The 18,853-nt window shown below is 36.4% G+C and overlaps 1 protein-coding gene across 1 annotated transcript; it reads left to right on the top strand.

The window, feature by feature from the left end:
* The first annotated feature begins 45 nt into the window (after positions 1–45).
* Positions 46–14,368, top strand: LOC127434357 (palmitoyltransferase ZDHHC20-B-like). Its single transcript, XM_051687041.1, has 13 exons — positions 46–570; positions 1,261–1,287; positions 1,676–1,770; positions 2,026–2,146; positions 2,490–2,559; positions 2,650–2,682; positions 4,227–4,347; positions 6,738–6,870; positions 7,269–7,395; positions 10,939–11,031; positions 11,126–11,241; positions 11,329–11,376; positions 11,453–14,368. The coding sequence occupies exons 1-12, from the start codon at positions 402–404 to the stop codon at positions 11,370–11,372; spliced, it is 1,149 nt and encodes a 382-aa protein (XP_051543001.1). The 5' UTR covers positions 46–401; the 3' UTR covers positions 11,373–11,376; positions 11,453–14,368.
* The last annotated feature ends 4,485 nt before the right edge of the window (positions 14,369–18,853 follow it).

Below are 18,853 nucleotides of genomic sequence, written 5' to 3'. Positions count from 1 at the left end.
AATATCGGGGGTGGCTGGGAGCCTTGGTTCTTTTTTTTTTGTTTCCTGTCAGACTTGTTTTGTAGTTTAAGCCTATTGTAAGCAAGTCAACCATACACAATTATGTAATCCTGTCTGGATGGCTGTCTGGACTGAACTAGGTGCAAAATTACGAATTGTACCATGAAAGTCTGGAAAGATAATTGATATTAATAAACGATTCGATGATTTGTCAGTAGACTTCAGGCTGTTAACAACGTCTGCAATTCAGCAAATCAGGCCTCCTGAGAGAATATCACGTAACGTCATTAATATTCATGAGCCAACCTCTCAGCAGCAGTAGGATTCAAAGCCTGACTTGTCACTGCAAATGAGAGGCTGTACAAAGGCGGGGCCTAGCCGACCGGGGAGGTGTGGCACGAATGGACGGATTTCATCCCTCCCCGTCTTTTTGTAGTCAAGGAAGAAGAAAGATGGCCCCTACAAATGTACTGAGATGCTGCCAGAGGGCTCTGGCATGGATACCGGTTATATTTATTGCCTTAGTGGTGTGCTGGTCTTATTATGCTTACGTGGTGGAGCTGTGTATATGTAAGTGCGCTTTATTATTATCAATACCTGTACGGCACGTGCCGACAGGAAGTCATTGAACTGAAATAGCAATGAATGATCTGGATAACTAGCTTATTGATTTTAGATATGAAAAACAACAACAAAACGGCGAGGCCCGTGATGTTGGTGCGTAATTTATGTTGTGTTATACAATGTCCAAAATGAGGAAAGCTTGCCATCAAGCTCATTCCCTATTTGTATACTATTTGTTTAGTATACAGTTCATTTCTGTTCAGTATGCAAGTTAGTGTTTACATTTAGCCACTTAGGATATAAAACATGGCTTTTTTTAATTTTATTTTTTAAATATATATTATGAAAAGTATTTTTATAAAGTTATAGTAGGAAACCTATTAAATGTTTTTTGTCGTGTCCAGAAGGGCTTCGCCCTTTTTAATTCACTCTCTAGGATTTTTGAAATATTTAGATTTTGTTTTTGTTGTTGATTTCATTTAAGAAATAATGGCATAAAGCACCTTTTATATATGGGGAAAATTGCTTTCATAATATTTAAGTCTTTACCTCTCTGTGAGACAAACAGTCATTTTTCTGTTGGTGTTTTTGTGCACGTTTGAACGGAGATGTGTTTGTATGTCACACTTATTTTGCCAAATAACAATACAGAAGTGCCACAAGTATCTCTCTTTTCTGTTTCTCCAACCTCTGCAGTCACCATTCCCAGCACTGGTGAAAAAAGTGAGTAAACTACTTATAAATATTATGTAATTTTATCTTCATGAATTCTCACACCACAAAAGTCTTTAATGTACATTATACCTTGAAGAATGAACTCTTCTTTCAAGGGTCCCAGATAAATAATAGCAGTTTGTTTGAAAAGGAACACTGGCACAGTTGTCAGAGTTGAGGCTATTATGGCTTTTTACCATCTGAATTTGTGCTGACTGCAGGCCCTCCCGCACAGTCGGACTGCTTCAGTAAACAGCTTTGGAGTGACAGATTTATACTTGGACTGTTTCTGGCAGACTTCTCTGTGAGCTTATGCACTTGATATCTTCTCTTTAATGACTATACTCTCTCTCTCTCTCTCTCTCTCTCTCTCTCTCTCTCTCACTGTTCCTTGCAGTCATCTACCTGGTTGTCTTTCACCTGTCATTCATCATGTTTGTGTGGTCTTACTGGAAAACAATTTTTACAAGACCAGCCAACCCTTCCAAAGAGGTACAGCAAGTATAAAACAGTTTTGTATTTGTTTTGCGCATACAGCCCATGGTATCATGCCACAGTGGTGATATGCATACAATAAAAGCTGATATATTATCATTATAATAAATATACAAAACAGTCCTTTTTTCATGGAATAAATATTTGTTTGCATAACATTTTCACCCACTATTGTTATTGAATGGAAAAAGTTTGTTTTCCTACTGCTGATATGTCACATGGGGAGTTGAGTTTGTATACTGTGTTTCTCAGTTTTGTCTACCCAAAGCTGAGAAGGAGCAGTATGAGAAGGAACAACGGCCAGAGACTCAGCAGGAGATCTTGAAGAGAGTGGCCAGCAGTCTGCCCCTCTATACCCACACTGCGGCTGGAGGTTAGAGATCATCCCCTCATGGCCTGGATTGCCATTTTAAGTCTCTGTATTGACTGAGAGGTTTTTTAAATTTTGAATAATGCACAGAGTTACTATTAACCAGGATTAAGTTTAATCTGTCGGAACAAATTTCCTGTTTACGGTCCATTAAATTTGACCTGTTAAAAAAACTGGTCATTAGTCCTGTGCTAATAAACATAATTGTTTTTTTAAATATGAATCTCATTTTGGAAATACATGAAGAGACCTTTTTTTTCCCAATACTCATCCAAAAACTCATAGTTTCTAAAATGTATATCAAATCAAAAGTTGATTTCGATTTTTTGCTATGTTCACTTTATAGCTATCCGTTACTGTGACCGCTGCCAAGTGATCAAACCAGACAGATGTCATCATTGTTCTGCATGTGACATGTGAGTGTCTCCCCACATATATATATATATATTTTTTTTACACAATTGTATTGCTTAAGATCTCACACTTCATTACTTGCTTACAAACAGGTGTGTTCTGAAGATGGATCATCACTGTCCATGGTGAGTGAAAAATGGGGTATTGACATGGAGGTTTAAGAGGTTCAATTTTTTGTTATAAAATGAAAATATGCATTAAACAAAAATACAATATTAATTTAACCTCAACCAAAGCCAAGAAAGTTTCAGTTCAGTATTAACTAAAATTGAAATATACAAGTATATGACTCTGTACTTCAGTAAGAATAATTTTAATGGCTTTGGAGTCTAAGCATCATAACAAAATGTGTAAATCAGTGTCACAAATTAACTTTACAATTATGGGGCAATCGGGGCATATTTGGCCTTTATGAGAGCAATTGTTTTCTAACTATATTAAAAAACGTGACAACAGATAAAATGTATAACTATCAAATCAAATCACTTTTATTGTCACACAACCATATACACAAGTGCAACAGTGGGTGAAAGTCTTGGGTGCAGTTCCGAGCAACATGGCAGTCATGACAGTGATAACTAGGCCTAGAATAGAATATTAAAGGAATATTCTGGGTTCAATACAAGTTGAGCTCAATCGACAGCATTTGTGGGATAATGTTGATTACAACAAAAAATTATATTTGACTCCTCCCTCCTTTAAAAAAATAAAAAATCTGGGTTACTGTGAGCCACTTACAATGAAAGTGAATGAGGTAAAAAAAATAAAAATTTAAAGGCAGAAATGTGCAGAAAAGCTTATAATTTTATAAAAGCACTTACATTTAATTCTTCTGTTAAAACCCATGTATTATTTGAGCTGTAAAGCTGGTTAAATCATAATTTTTACAGTCATATTAGGGTTTACAGCATTACATCGTCATGGCAACGAAGTCTTAAAATTGGCTGTAACTTTACACAGAAAAGGTTAGTAAGTGATTTTATCACACTGAAGTCATGTTAACACGTATATTGTTTACGTCTTGTGGCAATACTTTTGAAAAAGTGAGTATTTTAATGTTAAAAAATTGGCCTCCATTCACTTCCATTGTAAGAGTTTAACTGTAACCTAGATTTTTGCTTTTTTAAAGAAAAGGAGGGATGAGTCGATATACATTTTTGTGGTAATCAACATTATGCCACTAATGCTGTCGATAGAGCTTAACTTGTATTGAATGCGGAATATTCCTTTAAGACCTATATCAGAATAGAATATGAAGACCTGTATCAGATCATAAAAACAAAGGAATTCATTATGAGGGTATTTTTTTGCCCCAACATTTTAAATTATGGGGACAGTTTTGTAACTTTCAGTGGCATTTTTGCCCCAAGCCTCCCTTAATTTCTAACCCTGGTTTAAATGCTTTCATGTGGTACTATACCCATATTATTAGGCCATGCTAATAACATGGCGTCCCAGACTCCCGGCACCATCTCTCTATCAACCAAGGGGTCTTGGCCTGAAAAAGGTTGAAGACCCCTGTTCTATAATATATTAAAAAGGATTATACAGTGTATGTGTATATATATATATATAAGGATTATGATGTTGGTTTACACACTATAAAATCTACATTAGACTTTATTTACTGTATAGAACACCATGCTCACATCTTCTTCCTTTTTTACAGGGTGAATAACTGTGTGGGTTTCTCCAATTACAAGTTCTTCATTCTTTTCCTGACGTATTCGCTTGTTTACTGCTTATTCATTGCAGCCTCTGTCCTCCAATACTTCATAAAGTTCTGGACAGTGAGTAGATCCCTCTAATCACCTTTTCATCATACTCATTTGTTTATAGTTCTTCCTTGTACATAAACCTATTTACTGCCATATTGTGTAACATAAAGGTAAGTGATTATGTGTTATATGTGTAGGTGTGATCTCCCATTATAAATCAGGGATTTCCTGTCTGCATTTCCTCCATGCACTAAATGATGCACAGAACATATTTGTCTTTCAGTGTCATAACTGTCAGTGTATTTCCCATCTACCTGCCTCTGCTCACTCCAACCTATCCATTCTGCTGCCCTCATTACTTTGTTAATGTTGTTCTATATTTTTCAGCTGCCCAGTATTCTCTAATACTTGTTTACACTTGGTATTAAGATCCGTGACACATCGTTGTGTACATCTGGTTGTAATATTCATTTAAAATGGGGGTCTATGCTTTCATGACTGCATACTATGTCAGTGTGTTACTGCATTTTGATAAAGCACAAAACAGAAAAAGTGTGCAAAAATTGGTGCACCACTTCGCCCAATTATACTTGAATTTTGATAACAAATGTGATGTTTAGAGCAGAATGCTCAGTTATTTTGTGGTGTTCCTGTATTAAAGGGATAGTTCACCTAAAAATTAAAATTCTCAAATTTTTTTACACACCCTCATGCGATTCCAGGTGTGTATGATTTTATTTTTTCTGCAGAACACAATTTATGATTTTTAGAAGAATATGTAGGTCCATACAATGCAAGTGAATAGGTGCCAACATTTTGACGCTCCAAAAAGCACATAAAGACATCATAAAAGTAATCCATATGACTCCAATGTTTTAATCCATATCTTCAGAAGTGATATGATAGGTGTTGGTGAGAAACAGGCCAATATTGAAGTCCTTTTTTGCTAGAAATTTTTCTCTCTGCCCAGTAGGGGGCGATATACATGAAGTGGAGATTGTCTGAGCAGGGAGGATAATTTATAGTAAAAAAGGACTTAAATATAGACCTGTTTCTCAACCACACCTATAATATCGCTTCTGAAGAAATTGATTTAACGACTGTCTTATGGATTACTTTAACGCTGAATTTTGGCACTTGCATTGTATGGAGCAAAAGAGCTGAGGAATTCTTCTAAAAAGTCTTCATATGAGTTCAGCAGGTGAAAAAGTCATACACATCCGGGATGGCATAAGGGTGAGTAAATGATGAGAGAATTTTTGGGTGAACTATTCCTTTAACTGAACTTCAGATATGCATGTGTCACATGGTCTGTCGCTGCATGTTTATATCAGGCATACCAAAGAAGTTCAGTAAAGTCTTGTGCATGTATATGAATGCACTATTTTGAAGTTTTTGGTCGGATGGTTATTTTTATCCTCGTTTTAGCCCACTTCTGCACCATTTTACTCATCGCCCCTTTTTACACCTGTTATAAAGATGCTTATCAGGTGATCCGATCACATGGTCAGGCAAGACACATCGTTGTTTGCACCTGGTCACTAAATGCATCTCCTGTGACCTCTTGTGATCGGATTTGGAGTGGAGGATCTCTGATTTCACGACAACATCAGTCAATATGTCAGTGTGTTACTGCAGGACATTAAAGCACAACAAAGTCAGAAAACACAAAGAAAGCGCAAAAAAAATGGCATGCTGTTTCTCCCACGTGCAGCTGAAATTTAATTCAAGCGCAAATGCCACATTTGTAGCAGATTTATGTTATTTTAGTGAATTACCTGTATTAACCTGTGATGCAGATGTTTGTGCTTCTCATCTGTGTCCCTGCATGTTGATATCAGACACACTGAAGAAGATCTGTGAAGTTTGACTCACAACCGGCAAAGTTTAAACTCTTGTTTTAGCAGTTGATTGATAGGTGAGGGGTGGCGCTTCGCTGCTGTCTGGGATGCATTCGGGAAGGATTAGTATTTACACCTCAAATGCTCTGCGGTCACATGCGTTTTTGTCTACCTTCGTATGTGGTTTTTGTGATCCAATCACAAAACATTTTATACCCCGTTTAGACCTGTATTTAGGGCTTACCACTTGTGAACGGATCCCCCGAAACGCATGTTAATACCAGGTGTAAATGTGGTCTTTGTTGTCCCTCCTTGCTTGTGTCTTTCTGTGTCTGTTAAGCTTCTGCTCTCCCATTGTTCTTTCCTTGTGTCTAACTGTCTGTCTCTGTTTGCACTAAGCTTTGTCGGAGGAAATCAGCAGAGAATTGTCCAAAGGTAATCCCTCTCGTGTTGTGTTCTGTAAGCGTGTCAGAATTATTGCATTAGGTTAAGATCACTGTTTGTTTGTTTTTTGTGTCGTTTTAACCCCCGTGACTCTATCGTACCTGTCAGGTTGTGCCCATGTCTTGCTCGTTGTTGATGCTTGTCTTACGGCTCTACTTTCTCTCTCCCCCCTCTCAGAGTGACCTGCCAGAGTCTCACGCCAAATTCCATGTCTTGTTTCTCTTTTTCGTGGCGGCCATGTTCTGCATCAGCATTCTTTCACTCTTCACTTACCACTTGTGGCTTGTGGGAAAAAACAGGTCCACCATAGGTAACACACCTGACCATACTCGCCTCTCTGTACTGTTTTCCACATGCCTAGATAGATACATGTTTCTAATATAGCCAAAAGCTTTGTGAATGCAAAGCAGTCATGCTTGTAGAGAGTTTGCTCAGTGTAGTTACCATAGCAACAGTAGTGGGCTTGCTGTGTGCAAGAGACCTTGTTCAGATTTTGGCAGACTGGTTATTCAAATGTCCATGTGTTGAAGAAGTCTTTGAAGCAATTTCCTGCTTGTTTTCCCATCAGCCTCTATAATTTAGTTTGGAGAACAGACTGGATGCTGATTTTGTTGGAGAGTAATCCATTTTGGGACACAGTCAGCTCCTGAGTGCAATTATTTTATACTTTGTTTTGTCATGTATCTGTGTATTGTCCTTTATATCCAGAAGCGTTCAGAGCCCCGGTCTTCAGAAACGGCCCGGATAAAAATGGATTCTCCCTAGGCTTTTGCAAGAACATTGCTCAGGTGTTTGGGGACCAGAAAAAGTACTGGCTACTTCCTGTCTTTACAAGGTGAATCTGAAAAGTAAAGTGTTTTGTATTAGTGGTGCCTGCTTAGGCAAGCATCCCTAATATTATTACTGGTTTATGGTCTGGGATTTGAACGAATCGTGGTGGAAACTCATCCTGCACAGTTTGTGCTATGGGCACGAACGATACCTCACATCACGAGGCTTGTCAAGGAGGGATGTGCTATTGCTGTTCTAACTGATTTCCACCGGCCAGACAATTAGCCTTTTTCACAAGAATCGGAAACTACATCACCGCAGGGTAAAGCAACTTCCACTATGGGTTTGCGGCTATTGCTTTAGTTTACATTTGCCTCTATGCTTCTTAACCTTTTCTGTGTGGTCTGTTTTCCAACATGTCAAAACATAATATAAACAGAAATTATTTTTCATCTTTTCCCAACTGATTCGGCTATTCAGACCGCAGTCTCTTTTGAGTTTATGTTTTGAGCCGAAATGCAGCGCTGCGATGGTTTCTTTGCCAGCTCCAGTCTCAACAGGAATATTCATTCAACCATTTCCCTCCTCTCATCACCGTATCACGGAAAATAAATAATAAAAAACTATATATACTCCCAGCACAGATGCAAAAATACAAATACAATTCAATATGTCTAACTGAACCTCGTATGAAACTCCCAAAAATATTAAATGCAGTTTTTAAAAGTTTAAATAATCAAATTTAGTAATGAAACCAAGTCATCTTGTTCCATTTAAAATGTATTTATATATTTTCATAAATTATATACAATGTACATTAATCCCGCCATCCCAATAAAATATCACCAGACAGAAATTAGGAACTGTGCAATAAACCATGTATTGAATACTAATTATAACAATAATGTGTACATAACGTGGGCAGTGAGCACTACATAGAATATTACAGTGCAGGTTTACAGACTTTAAGATGATGATGAGCAGCCATAAGAGCCATTACAGTTTAAGAGAGTAAGAATATTAACTATATATATCAACAAAGTATTAAAAATGAGAAGAATAAAAAAAACTTCTCACAAAGAAACAGTCACGAAATGGATGTTTTTCTAGAACATTTCATGGTTCCATTATTTTATTTATAAGGATGATAAAATTACAATAAAAAAAAATAAAAAATCTTATTTTGACATTTGAGCTATGTGTTATTAAAGGGCAGATGTACCTGTATATCTGAGTTGGTTTGGCTTCATGATTTGAAAAGCACAGTGTTTAATGAATATCCCGAATGTCGACTCGAACATTAACTTTATCACACTCAGTTTTATGATGGTGTCAGAAGCATGTGAATGAGATGAAATATCAGAGAGAGAGATGACAGAAGTGTCCCTGTTTATGAAAGGTCTATGGTGCGAGTGATCAGATGCACTGCTTCTCATTCTGGAGCTGTACAGCGAGGGGAGCAGGCTGCTGATGATTTTCTCCACACATAACGTGCTGTTTTCACTTGCGATAATGCAGAGCCAACCCAAACAGACACAGAAAATGAGATGACAGCAAATTCACAAGTTATTTATAACTGGTGTAGTCTACAGCAAGTAGCAGCTTGAATTTCTCACTGAATATGCTGGATTCAGTCACGTTATGCCTTCCTCAGAGTTGTCATAAAGTTATTTTACCATAATCAAGCTGCTAATTAGAGCTCTGTAGTGTCGGCAACTAAGCAAATACTCAAATCAAACATTTACACACTATTTAATTTGTGTGAAGACTTTGATTTCAGCAGATCTTGGTCACGTTTCAATGGCCGTTGTTGATACCGGAAGGAAGTTTACCCTGCGAGGGACACCTTCGGAAGAGAGGAATGTGGAAGTGTGAAAAAGGCCTATACAACGGGCAAAACAATTCCATAGACTCACATTGAAGGAGGGACCCCAGTCATATCTATGGATGCGAATATCAGAGACTTGGCATAGGCCTGTTTGACTTGGGACAGTAAGCAATCACCTAGCAGCCAGCCAGAACATCCTAGTAACAACATGGCAACAACATAGCAACTACTGTGAACACCCTAGCAGCCACATAACAATGCCCTGGCAACCATTTGCAACAACCTAACATTGGGTGGCAGATTTTGCATGGGCCAGCACCACTTTAGTGGTTAAAATTTATTGTAAATGTTGCTTTGTCGAAATAAGATAAAATGTTAATGGAAAAATTAGGGTCGTCAATCGATTAAAACTTTGAATCAAATTAATTACCTGCCATGCTGATTAAACTAATGGCATTTTTGCATGTATCAATATTGAAATGGCTTAAAAGTTATTACATACGTAATTATCAAGATATCGAATATTGTCAACAGGCTGAAAAATATGAAGATATATTTTTGTACCCACATCACCCAGCCCTAGTCTGGAGCCCCCTGCATTCTGTTGTATGCCATGCCGCTGTTTTTGAACAATTGTCTAGATTTGGGTATTGATACAGATTTCCAGATTCGATTCCGATTCGCAAGTTTTTGATTTGATTTTGGTTCCAGATCAGTTCATATAGGTATATTTCAGTTATAAAGTACATTTACTTATGTATTAAAGAAATTGTCTTGTTAATTATACAAGGGACATTCTATCTAGGTAAATTATGAAAATATTTTTCATAAAAGTTTTTCGTAATTTGTCACATTTTAGCTTTTTTAAAATGAATAAATCCATGTATTCCACTAATAAATATATTATATTGCATATATTTTGTTACATGTTTGTTTATATGCATAATTTGTACTATTTAAAAGTATTGACATTCATTTGTTGAACACATGATAAAAAACAGGCTATTTAAGAAAACCGGCATTTCTGTAGAGCATCTGTAAATGACCGCCTAATAACGAGGAAGGACTCGAATGGCTTTACCTCATCCGTGCTATACGTGATTAGAATTAAATGTTTATTTTTGTTGTTTTTGATCAACAACTGACTAAAAAACAGAAAGGGTATTAAAAGAGACATTATTCAATAAATGGATTCATCATCTTATTTTGGATCTCGTCTTTGGGCACACACGGAATGAGTCTAACCACTCTCAGCATGGTGCTGAACTTCTTCACCACTATACTACACAATCACTGGTGAGTGAAATCTGAAGATTTACCAGCCAGTGGCGAATCAGACATTTTTAGTCACTTGGCACTAAATTTGGTTGCAAATGCAAGTGATTTTCTCTCATTGTAGTAGAGGGTTGAGCATAGAATAAAAGATCGTTCTTGGGATTTAAGAATCAATATCAAGATTGTTCAAATTACGATATTTTTTCCAAGTCCTAAAACCATTAGTTTGTTGCCTGCAAAATTGTGTTACCTGTACAGCTGGAATTGCGCTGACTGCCCCATGCTGACTGGTACTCGCAAAAACATGAAGGTGGTAATTCAAGCTAGAATGGCTCCTTTGGTAGGAAAATCCCTCATTGTGGAATTCACGTACGGTCAGGGGGCTTGATAAATTGGGTAAAAAGTTTTTTTTTTTTTTTTTAATCACACTGAATTAACACGTTGAATCAACAGCCTTAGAAAAAATAAATTGAAAGGAAACTAATTTTTGTTTATCTGTTAAAGTCAGGGAGATGGTCTCTCTTTTTCTACACCTTTGGTCACTAGTGATCCAGAGCAGCCTATTGAATGTCTCCAGCCTGATGGCTTGGCTAAAGGGTGAGCTGCCATTTCATCTATCACCATTAGGGGGCAATGTTTGTACAATCCAACTTCTATCATAGTTGTAACTCTGTGTGGTTCATCCCTTCAGTGCTGTAGATAGTTCTGATGAGGAATGCAACCCTTTAAGTGAATCACAAAACCATCTGCTCGGCAACGATTACCACTGTGAAGAAGATCACAAAGAGATAGATGTCTTAAAGTCAGGTATGCTTCGAAATTGCATCACTGTGCTCCAGTAAAGCAGGTGAAAGTTAAAAACCTCTAAGAATTAACCTTCATCTTGCTTTTCAGATAAAAGTGAGGCCATCACTATCTCCATTGAGAGCGAGTCATAGCCAGGTAAGATCATTTTATCCTGACTGGTGGATTGGCATTGGAATATGTATGCACTTGCTGATCTCATTTCCTTCCCTAGGACTCAAGCTGGGCAGGGGTGAGTCCTCCGTGCCTTTGACTCCCAGTACTGGGGACTGTTGAGGAGAATCACAATCATCAAAACTGATGCCTTAAACAGCTCTTTTCTCGGAATGCTCCTTAACACTTTCCTACGTCAATTGCTTGTGGAAAGACCCAAATCACTCCATTACAGTCTGTAAAATTACTCTCAGTCCCCATTCAGCTGTAGCAGCTGTACTTGCATCCATTTTTTGCACAGCAAACTGTTTCATTGCTCAGGTCTACACAGATCTACAAGACTTCTCAACAATGCATGAAAATTGAGACAGATAGAATTTTTTTTTAACTCTCCCCTATGTGTTTAAGAAATGCACCAGTGCTGCTCCTCAGTCAACCCAATGCAGCTGCCAAGGTCTTGCACCAACTGCTGTTTACGTGGAGGGCAATGGAAAAACAGACAAAACACCGGCTCTGTTCTGGATCTGTACAAAGTGAAAGGTCTAACTGAGCTGGACTGGAATCCTTTGTGCCACAGAATAAGTGTTGATAGGTTCAGTTAAAGGGTTAAAGAACATTGCAGAGCACAAGATGGTGCATTCACACTTTTTAAAGAGTTTCCCTTTTTAAAACTCCATTCAATTCTTTATTAAAGATATAAACAGACAAGTTCGCAAAGTGCAACAGAGTGTGATAAGGCATTGGACGCCCACAGAAGACTGAAACAATCCTTGTGTATTCTTAAGCTGCTCCACTTGTATGGTGACTTATGTTTTTATTATTTTTTCATTGTTCTGAGATGATTCTGGTGTGAAATGTTGTGCACATGTTGGCCACCTAACATATGCCAAATAAAGGGCTTAATACCATAGCTCTGTGTTTACAAAATGTTAGTAATACCTCTCTGCTGTCACAGTGTGGCAAGTATTACCTTGGAAACCAAATGAAACTGCTGTGGTGTAAAGCCCACTAATCTCTGTAGGTTCCTCCTGCAGTATTAGAACTGGTGGCACTTACATGACAGTATAAATACAGTATCGCAGCAGAGTCAGTCATCTTTGGTATTGTATCATCAGACTATATATTCATCTAATTTCTCAATGCATTGTGTTTGTCTTTATATTTCTATACATAAATGTTGTTTATAGCTGTTTTTGGATTGTTTAAATTCAGAATATCCTTTTTTTAATTTTTTTTTTTATTTAGCAAGTGCTTTGGTAAAGCAGTAAAAGTGATTACTTTTGGTCCAGCCTGGATCACGGTGTTAAATAATTGTGCCCGTCAGCCGTGACTGTTGCGTGAGCTTGTGTAAATGATGTTTGGAGATCCAGATGTGTATCTATGCGTTACGAAGTGAACCGCAGTGATTGCTGCCTTGTGTGCTTGTTTGTTATCTGAAGTATAGAAGAGCTGCCTTGACAAATCAAGAGATGCATGCAAGCAGGCACCAGTGTGTTGCTTTTGTAGAGTGTTTGATGGATTTGCTGTTGAACTTTATAAAAATCAGTGTCAACTGGTAAAGTGTCAAATTACCTGTAAAACAGGTAAATACAACATTAAAAAGAGGATATGACATCTCCCCACATGAAACTGGATTAAGATTTCTGGGAAACTGGTAAGATTTAAGTATTACCAGAGTGGAGTGAGAGGGTGATACCTCATCCAATAATAAAAATTCATGCTCAATGTGAGTCAAACCCTTAACACTTTGTTTAATAATTTTATACCATGACTTGCACCATACATATAGAATATTAGCATTATATTCATGATGTTAGCCAGAGGGGAACTGGCCCCACAGTGAGCCTGGCTTCTCCCAAGATTATTTTTCTCCATTAACCAACATCTTATGGAGTTTTGTGTTCCTTGCCACAGTCACCTTCGGCTTGCTCACAGGGATTCTAAATACAATTATTATTTAATTACTTATTTTTAAACACAATTCACAATCTTATTTGATCAAACTATACAATGATGACTCTTAAGACATTATAGATATTACAGTTTAATTTTCTGTTAATGCATGGTTTTCTGTAAAGCTGCTTTGAAATGATGTGTGTTGTAAAAGGTGCTATACAAATAAAAATGACAACTTGACTTGAATGCCTCAATCACTATTCACTTTCATTGTTCAGAGAAAAAAGTTGCTACTATGTGAATGGTGACTGAGGTTAACATTTTGACTAACTTCTCTTTTTGTGCTCCATGGAAGAATGAAAGTCAGTTGGATTTAGAATGACATGAGGGTGAATAAATGATGACAACATTTTTATTTTGAGTGACCTATCCCTTTAAGCAGACATTTGTGATGTTTCAGTGCTGAGAAAATCTTAATTATTGAATTTACTTTGAGTTTGTAAAACATGTATTTAATACATCAACTTTGTTAGCACACTCTAATCTCTTCTTGCTGCTGGTTACGAAGATTGCAGCAAGTTACAGCTTTTTCTAGTCTAGCTGGTTTTTGTCTTGGTAAGGTCCCTGTGATACATAATGCTCTTTTGAAATGCCTTCTTATATGAATTGAAAATTGGTGCATCTTTGTTCTGCCTCAAAGCATAGCATTAAAACCATTCTTTTATTTATAGTCTTTTTATTAATTTTTGTCTTTTATTTTTAATAAAGCAAAAGTACATATGAAGCCATAATTAAATTATTATAGAGGAACTGTTGCTGACTTTTTATTTTATTTTTTCCTTCTTATTTTTAGTTTTCGGTTACCATCCAAATAAAAAAACTGAAGAACTTGTGTTTAAATACATGTCAAGAACAGTTACATGTTTGATCTACTGATGTGCAAACTTGGAGGATATCATTTTGTTTTTAATTACATCTTTTAAAATATGTATGTTACAGATAATGTACAAAGAATGACATATTTTTTAATTTTATCATGGATATTTTGTGAATAATGTATGCCTATATGTAACATGTAACAATAAATGTCCTTTTATAAAGTCCTGCCCACTCTTCAGTCTTTCTGCATATACAACATTGTATATGCATGCACACAGTTTCAAGAGCTGTCCAGCTCATTAGCATTGAGGCCATTCAACTCTTGCATATCACAAGTTTGCCATGTTAAATATACTCTCCTTTCACATTACTTTGTAAACATGTATACATTTATTGTCAGTCTTTGGTGAACTTTGATCTGTAGGGGTTTGCATCTCAAACCCTCCCAGTTACAGTTCAAATTTGTTTCTTAAAATCACAATATTTTTTCTGAGTGCATGTAGTAAGATTAACTAGAAACGGAACAAGAAACTCACATATGACCTCTAATTTTGTGAATTCACAATTAGAGCAATTAAGTTCAAGTCTTAACACCAACTTGGATATATCCCAGGTGATTTCAACAATATGGGTAAGTATGTGGAAAGAAATGTAGGCATTACCAGAGTGATCTCCCTCTAATAGCAGGATGAGGCAGATCAACTTCTGTGGAAGCTGAATATGAGGATCACCAGCCAAAAGATACATGAATCATTTCACTGGAAGGGAAATGACAAATTAACTAATCAGCATCTCTATCTGTCTGTCTGTCTGTCTTCAAACAGTGTAAGAAACTTTCTGCACTCAAAAAATATTTTTGACAATTTTTTTTATTTATTTATTTTTTTTAGATTTATGCACTTAAATTTCATAACAAAATTAAAATAATACAACTTAAAATATTTTGGATGATTCAATTTAATTTAATGGAATTTTGTTATGAAATTGAAATGCGAAAACTTCAATATATACATTGATCAGCCGCAACATTAAAACCACCTGCCTAATACTGTGTAGGTCCCCCTCATGCCGCCAAAACAGTGCCAACCAACAGAGTGGTTATCTGAGTTACCGTAGACTTTTCAGTTCGAACCACTCTGTTGACCTCTCTCACCAACAAGGCATTTCCGTCCAAGTGTATTCTCCCACTATTTCAGAATATACAACGTCATATTTATATGTCATTTATAACATCATTTAAACTGGGGACAGGTGGGATGTCCACACGACTTTTTGGCATCCTATTTCACCCCAAAATACAGGTACTACAATAAAATAATGGTAACTACCCCATCAAAACAGAAATAAAACTATATATATATATACACTACCGGTCAAATGTTTTGAAACACTTGACTAAACTGTTTCTCATGATCTTAAAAATCTTTTGATCTGAAGGCATATGCTTAAATGTTTGAAATTAGTTTTGTAGACAAAAATATAATTGTGCCACCATATTAATTTATTTCATTATAAAACTAAAATGTAATAAAAAAAATAAATAAATAAAAAGTTTTGGAAATTGATGACTTGGACCAAATAATAAAGAAAAGCGGCCAATAAGTGCCCAACATAGATGGGAACTCCTTCAATACTGTTTAAAAAGCATCCCAGGGTGATACCTCAATAAGTTGGTTGAGAAAATGTCAAGAGTACATGTCTGCAAATTCTAGGTAAAGGGTGACTACTTTGAAGATGCTAAAAAATAACACAGTTTTGATTTAATTTGGATTTTGTTTAGTCACAACATAATTCCCATAGTTCCATTTATGTTATTCCATAGTTTTAATGACTTTACTATTATTCTAAAATGTAAAAAAAAAAAAAAAACTTTTTTGAGTGTTTCAAAACTTTTGACCGGTAGTGTGTGTATATATATATATATATATATATATATATATATATATATATATATACAGTAGTGTGCAAAAGTTTTAGGCACTTAAGATGTTTCACAAAAACATTTGTCAACAGGAAAAATACATTTTAGACTCCCAACCATTACTTTTGCAAATAGAAAAGATTAGAATAGAAGAACAGGGTGCTCTGCATGAGATGGCATTGCCCCCACAGTGCCCACCACTGAACATTGAGTCAGTCTAGGATTACAGAGACAGAAGCAATTGAGACAGCCTAAATAGATAGAAGACCGGTGGTGAATTCTCCAAGAAGCTTGGAACATCCTATCTGCCAACAACTAAGAAAAACTGTGTCCAGGTGTACCTAGAAGAATTTGTGCTGTTTTAAAGGCAAAGGTGGTCACAGCAAATACTGATTTAGCTTTTTTATGTTTACTGGACTTTGTATGATGTTAATTGATATATGAAAACTATTTATGCCATTATGTTTGAAGACATCCTCACTATGCAACACTTTTCACAAGTGCCTTTGCACAGTACTGAATTTATACTGTATATATATATATATATATATATATATATATATATATATATATATATATATATATATATATATATATATATATATACAGGTGCATCTCAATAAATTAGAATGTCGTGGAAAAGTTCATTTATTTCAGTAATTCAACTCAAATTGTGAAACTCGTGTATTAAATAAATTCAGTGCACACAGACTGAAGTAGTTTAAGTCTTTGGTTCTTTTAATTGTGATGATTTTGGCTCACATTTAACAAAAACCCACCAATTCACTATCTCAAAAAATTAGAATATTGTGACATGACAATCAGCTAATCAACTCAAAACACCTGCAAAGGTTTCCTGAGCCTTCAAAATGGTCTCTCAGTTTGGTTCACTAGGCTACACAATCATAGGGAAGACTGCTGATCTGACAGTTGTCCAGAAGACAATCATTGACACCCTTCACAAGGAGGGTAAGCCACAAACATTCATTGCCAAAGAAGCTGGCTGTTCACAGAGTGCTGTATCCAAGCATGTTAACAGAAAGCTGAGTGGAAGGAAAAAGTGTGGAAGAAAAAGATGCACAACCAACCGAGAGAACCACAGCCTTATGAGAATTGTCAAGCAAAATCGATTCAAGAATTTGGGTGAACTTCACAAGGAATGGACTGAGGCTGGGGTCAAGGCATCAAGAGCCATCACACACAGACGTGTCAAGGAATTTGGCTACAGTTGTCGTATTCCTCTTGTTAAGCCACTGCTGAACCACAGACAACGTCAGAGGCGTCTTACCTGGGCTAAGGAGAAGAAAAACTGGACTGTTGCCCAGTGTTCCAAAGTCCTCTTTTCAGATGAGAGCAAGTTTTGTATTTCATTTGGAAACCAAGGTCCTAGAGTCTGGAGGAAGGGTGGAGAAGCTCATAGCCCAAGTTGCTTGAAGTCCAGTGTTAAGTTTCCACAGTCTGTGATGATTTGGGGTGCAATGTCATCTGCTGGTGTTGGTCCATTGTGTTTTCTGAAAACCAAAGTCACTGCACCCGTTTACCAAGACATTTTGGAGCACTTCAGGCTTCCTTCTGCTGACTAGCTTTTTAAAGATGCTGATTTCATTTTTCAGCAGGATTTAGCATCTGCCCACACTGCCAAAAGCACCAAAAGTTGGTTAAATGACCATGGTGTTGGTGTACTTGACTGGCCAGCAAACTCACCAGACCTGAACCCCATAGAGAATCTATGGGGTATTGTCAAGAGGAAAATGAGAAACAAGAGACCAAAAAATGCAGATGAGCTGAAGGCCACTGTCAAAGAAACCTGGGCTTCCATACCACCTCAGCAGTGCCACAAACTGATCACCTCCATGCCACACCGAATTGAGGCAGTAATTAAAGCAAAAGGAGCCCCTACCAAGTATTGAGTACATATACAGTAAATGAACATACTTTCCAGAAGGCCAACAATTCACTGAAAATGGTTTTTTTATTGGTCTTATGATGTATTCTAATTTTTTGAGATAGTGAATTGGTGGGTTTTTGTTAAATGTGAGCCAAAATCATCACAATTAAAAGAACCAAAGACTTAAACTACTTCAGTCTGTGTGCACTGAATTTATTTAATACACGAGTTTCACAATTTGAGTTGAATTACTGAAATAAATGAACTTTTCCACGACATTCTAATTTATTGAGATGCACCTGTATATACAGTATATTGGCAGCCAAAAGTTTGGAATAATGTACAGATTTTGCTGTTTCGGAAGGAAATTGGTACTTTAATTCACCAAAGTGGCATTCAGCTGATCACAAAGTATAGTCAGGACATTACTGATGTAAAAAAACAGCACCATCACTATTTGAAAAAAATCATTTTTGATCAGATCTAGATGGGCCCCATTTCCTGCAGCCATCAATAGACTGGCATGTCTTAAGGTCAATATTAGGTCAAAAAGGGCAAAAAAGAAACAGCTTTCCCTAGAAACTCGTCAGTCAATCATTCTTTAGAGTAATGAAGGCTATACAATGCTTGAAATTGCCAAAACAACTGAAGAATTCAATGTAAAAAAAAAAAAAAAAAAAAAAAACTGTAATTTTCTGGCAGCTGGAGTGCCGGAAAATGTCTGTTGAAAAACGGAAAAGTACTGTCTGATTAAAAACATAGATAAACTGTAAAATATATAAACAGTAATTAGCTTTACCATAATTAACATCTATTACTGTAATTCTACAAGAAATCTCCTTATCATTCCATTAAATCTTTTACTTTTAACATCTATG

This window comes from Myxocyprinus asiaticus, chromosome 44, assembly GCF_019703515.2.
Source record: "Myxocyprinus asiaticus isolate MX2 ecotype Aquarium Trade chromosome 44, UBuf_Myxa_2, whole genome shotgun sequence".
Classification (NCBI taxonomy): Eukaryota; Metazoa; Chordata; class Actinopteri; order Cypriniformes; family Catostomidae; genus Myxocyprinus; species Myxocyprinus asiaticus.
This window is presented reverse-complemented; position numbering and strand designations above follow the sequence as displayed.

Excerpts from the sequence above, each read along its gene's own strand:
- LOC127434357 (XM_051687041.1), top strand. The coding sequence starts at position 402 with ATGGACGGATTTCATCCCTCCCCGTCTTTTTGTAGTCAAGGAAGAAGA. Across the intron at positions 571-1,260 it reads CGTGGTGGAGCTGTGTATAT|TCACCATTCCCAGCACTGGT; the intron begins GTAAGTGCGCTT and ends CAACCTCTGCAG. Across the intron at positions 1,288-1,675 it reads TCCCAGCACTGGTGAAAAAA|TCATCTACCTGGTTGTCTTT; the intron begins GTGAGTAAACTA and ends TGTTCCTTGCAG.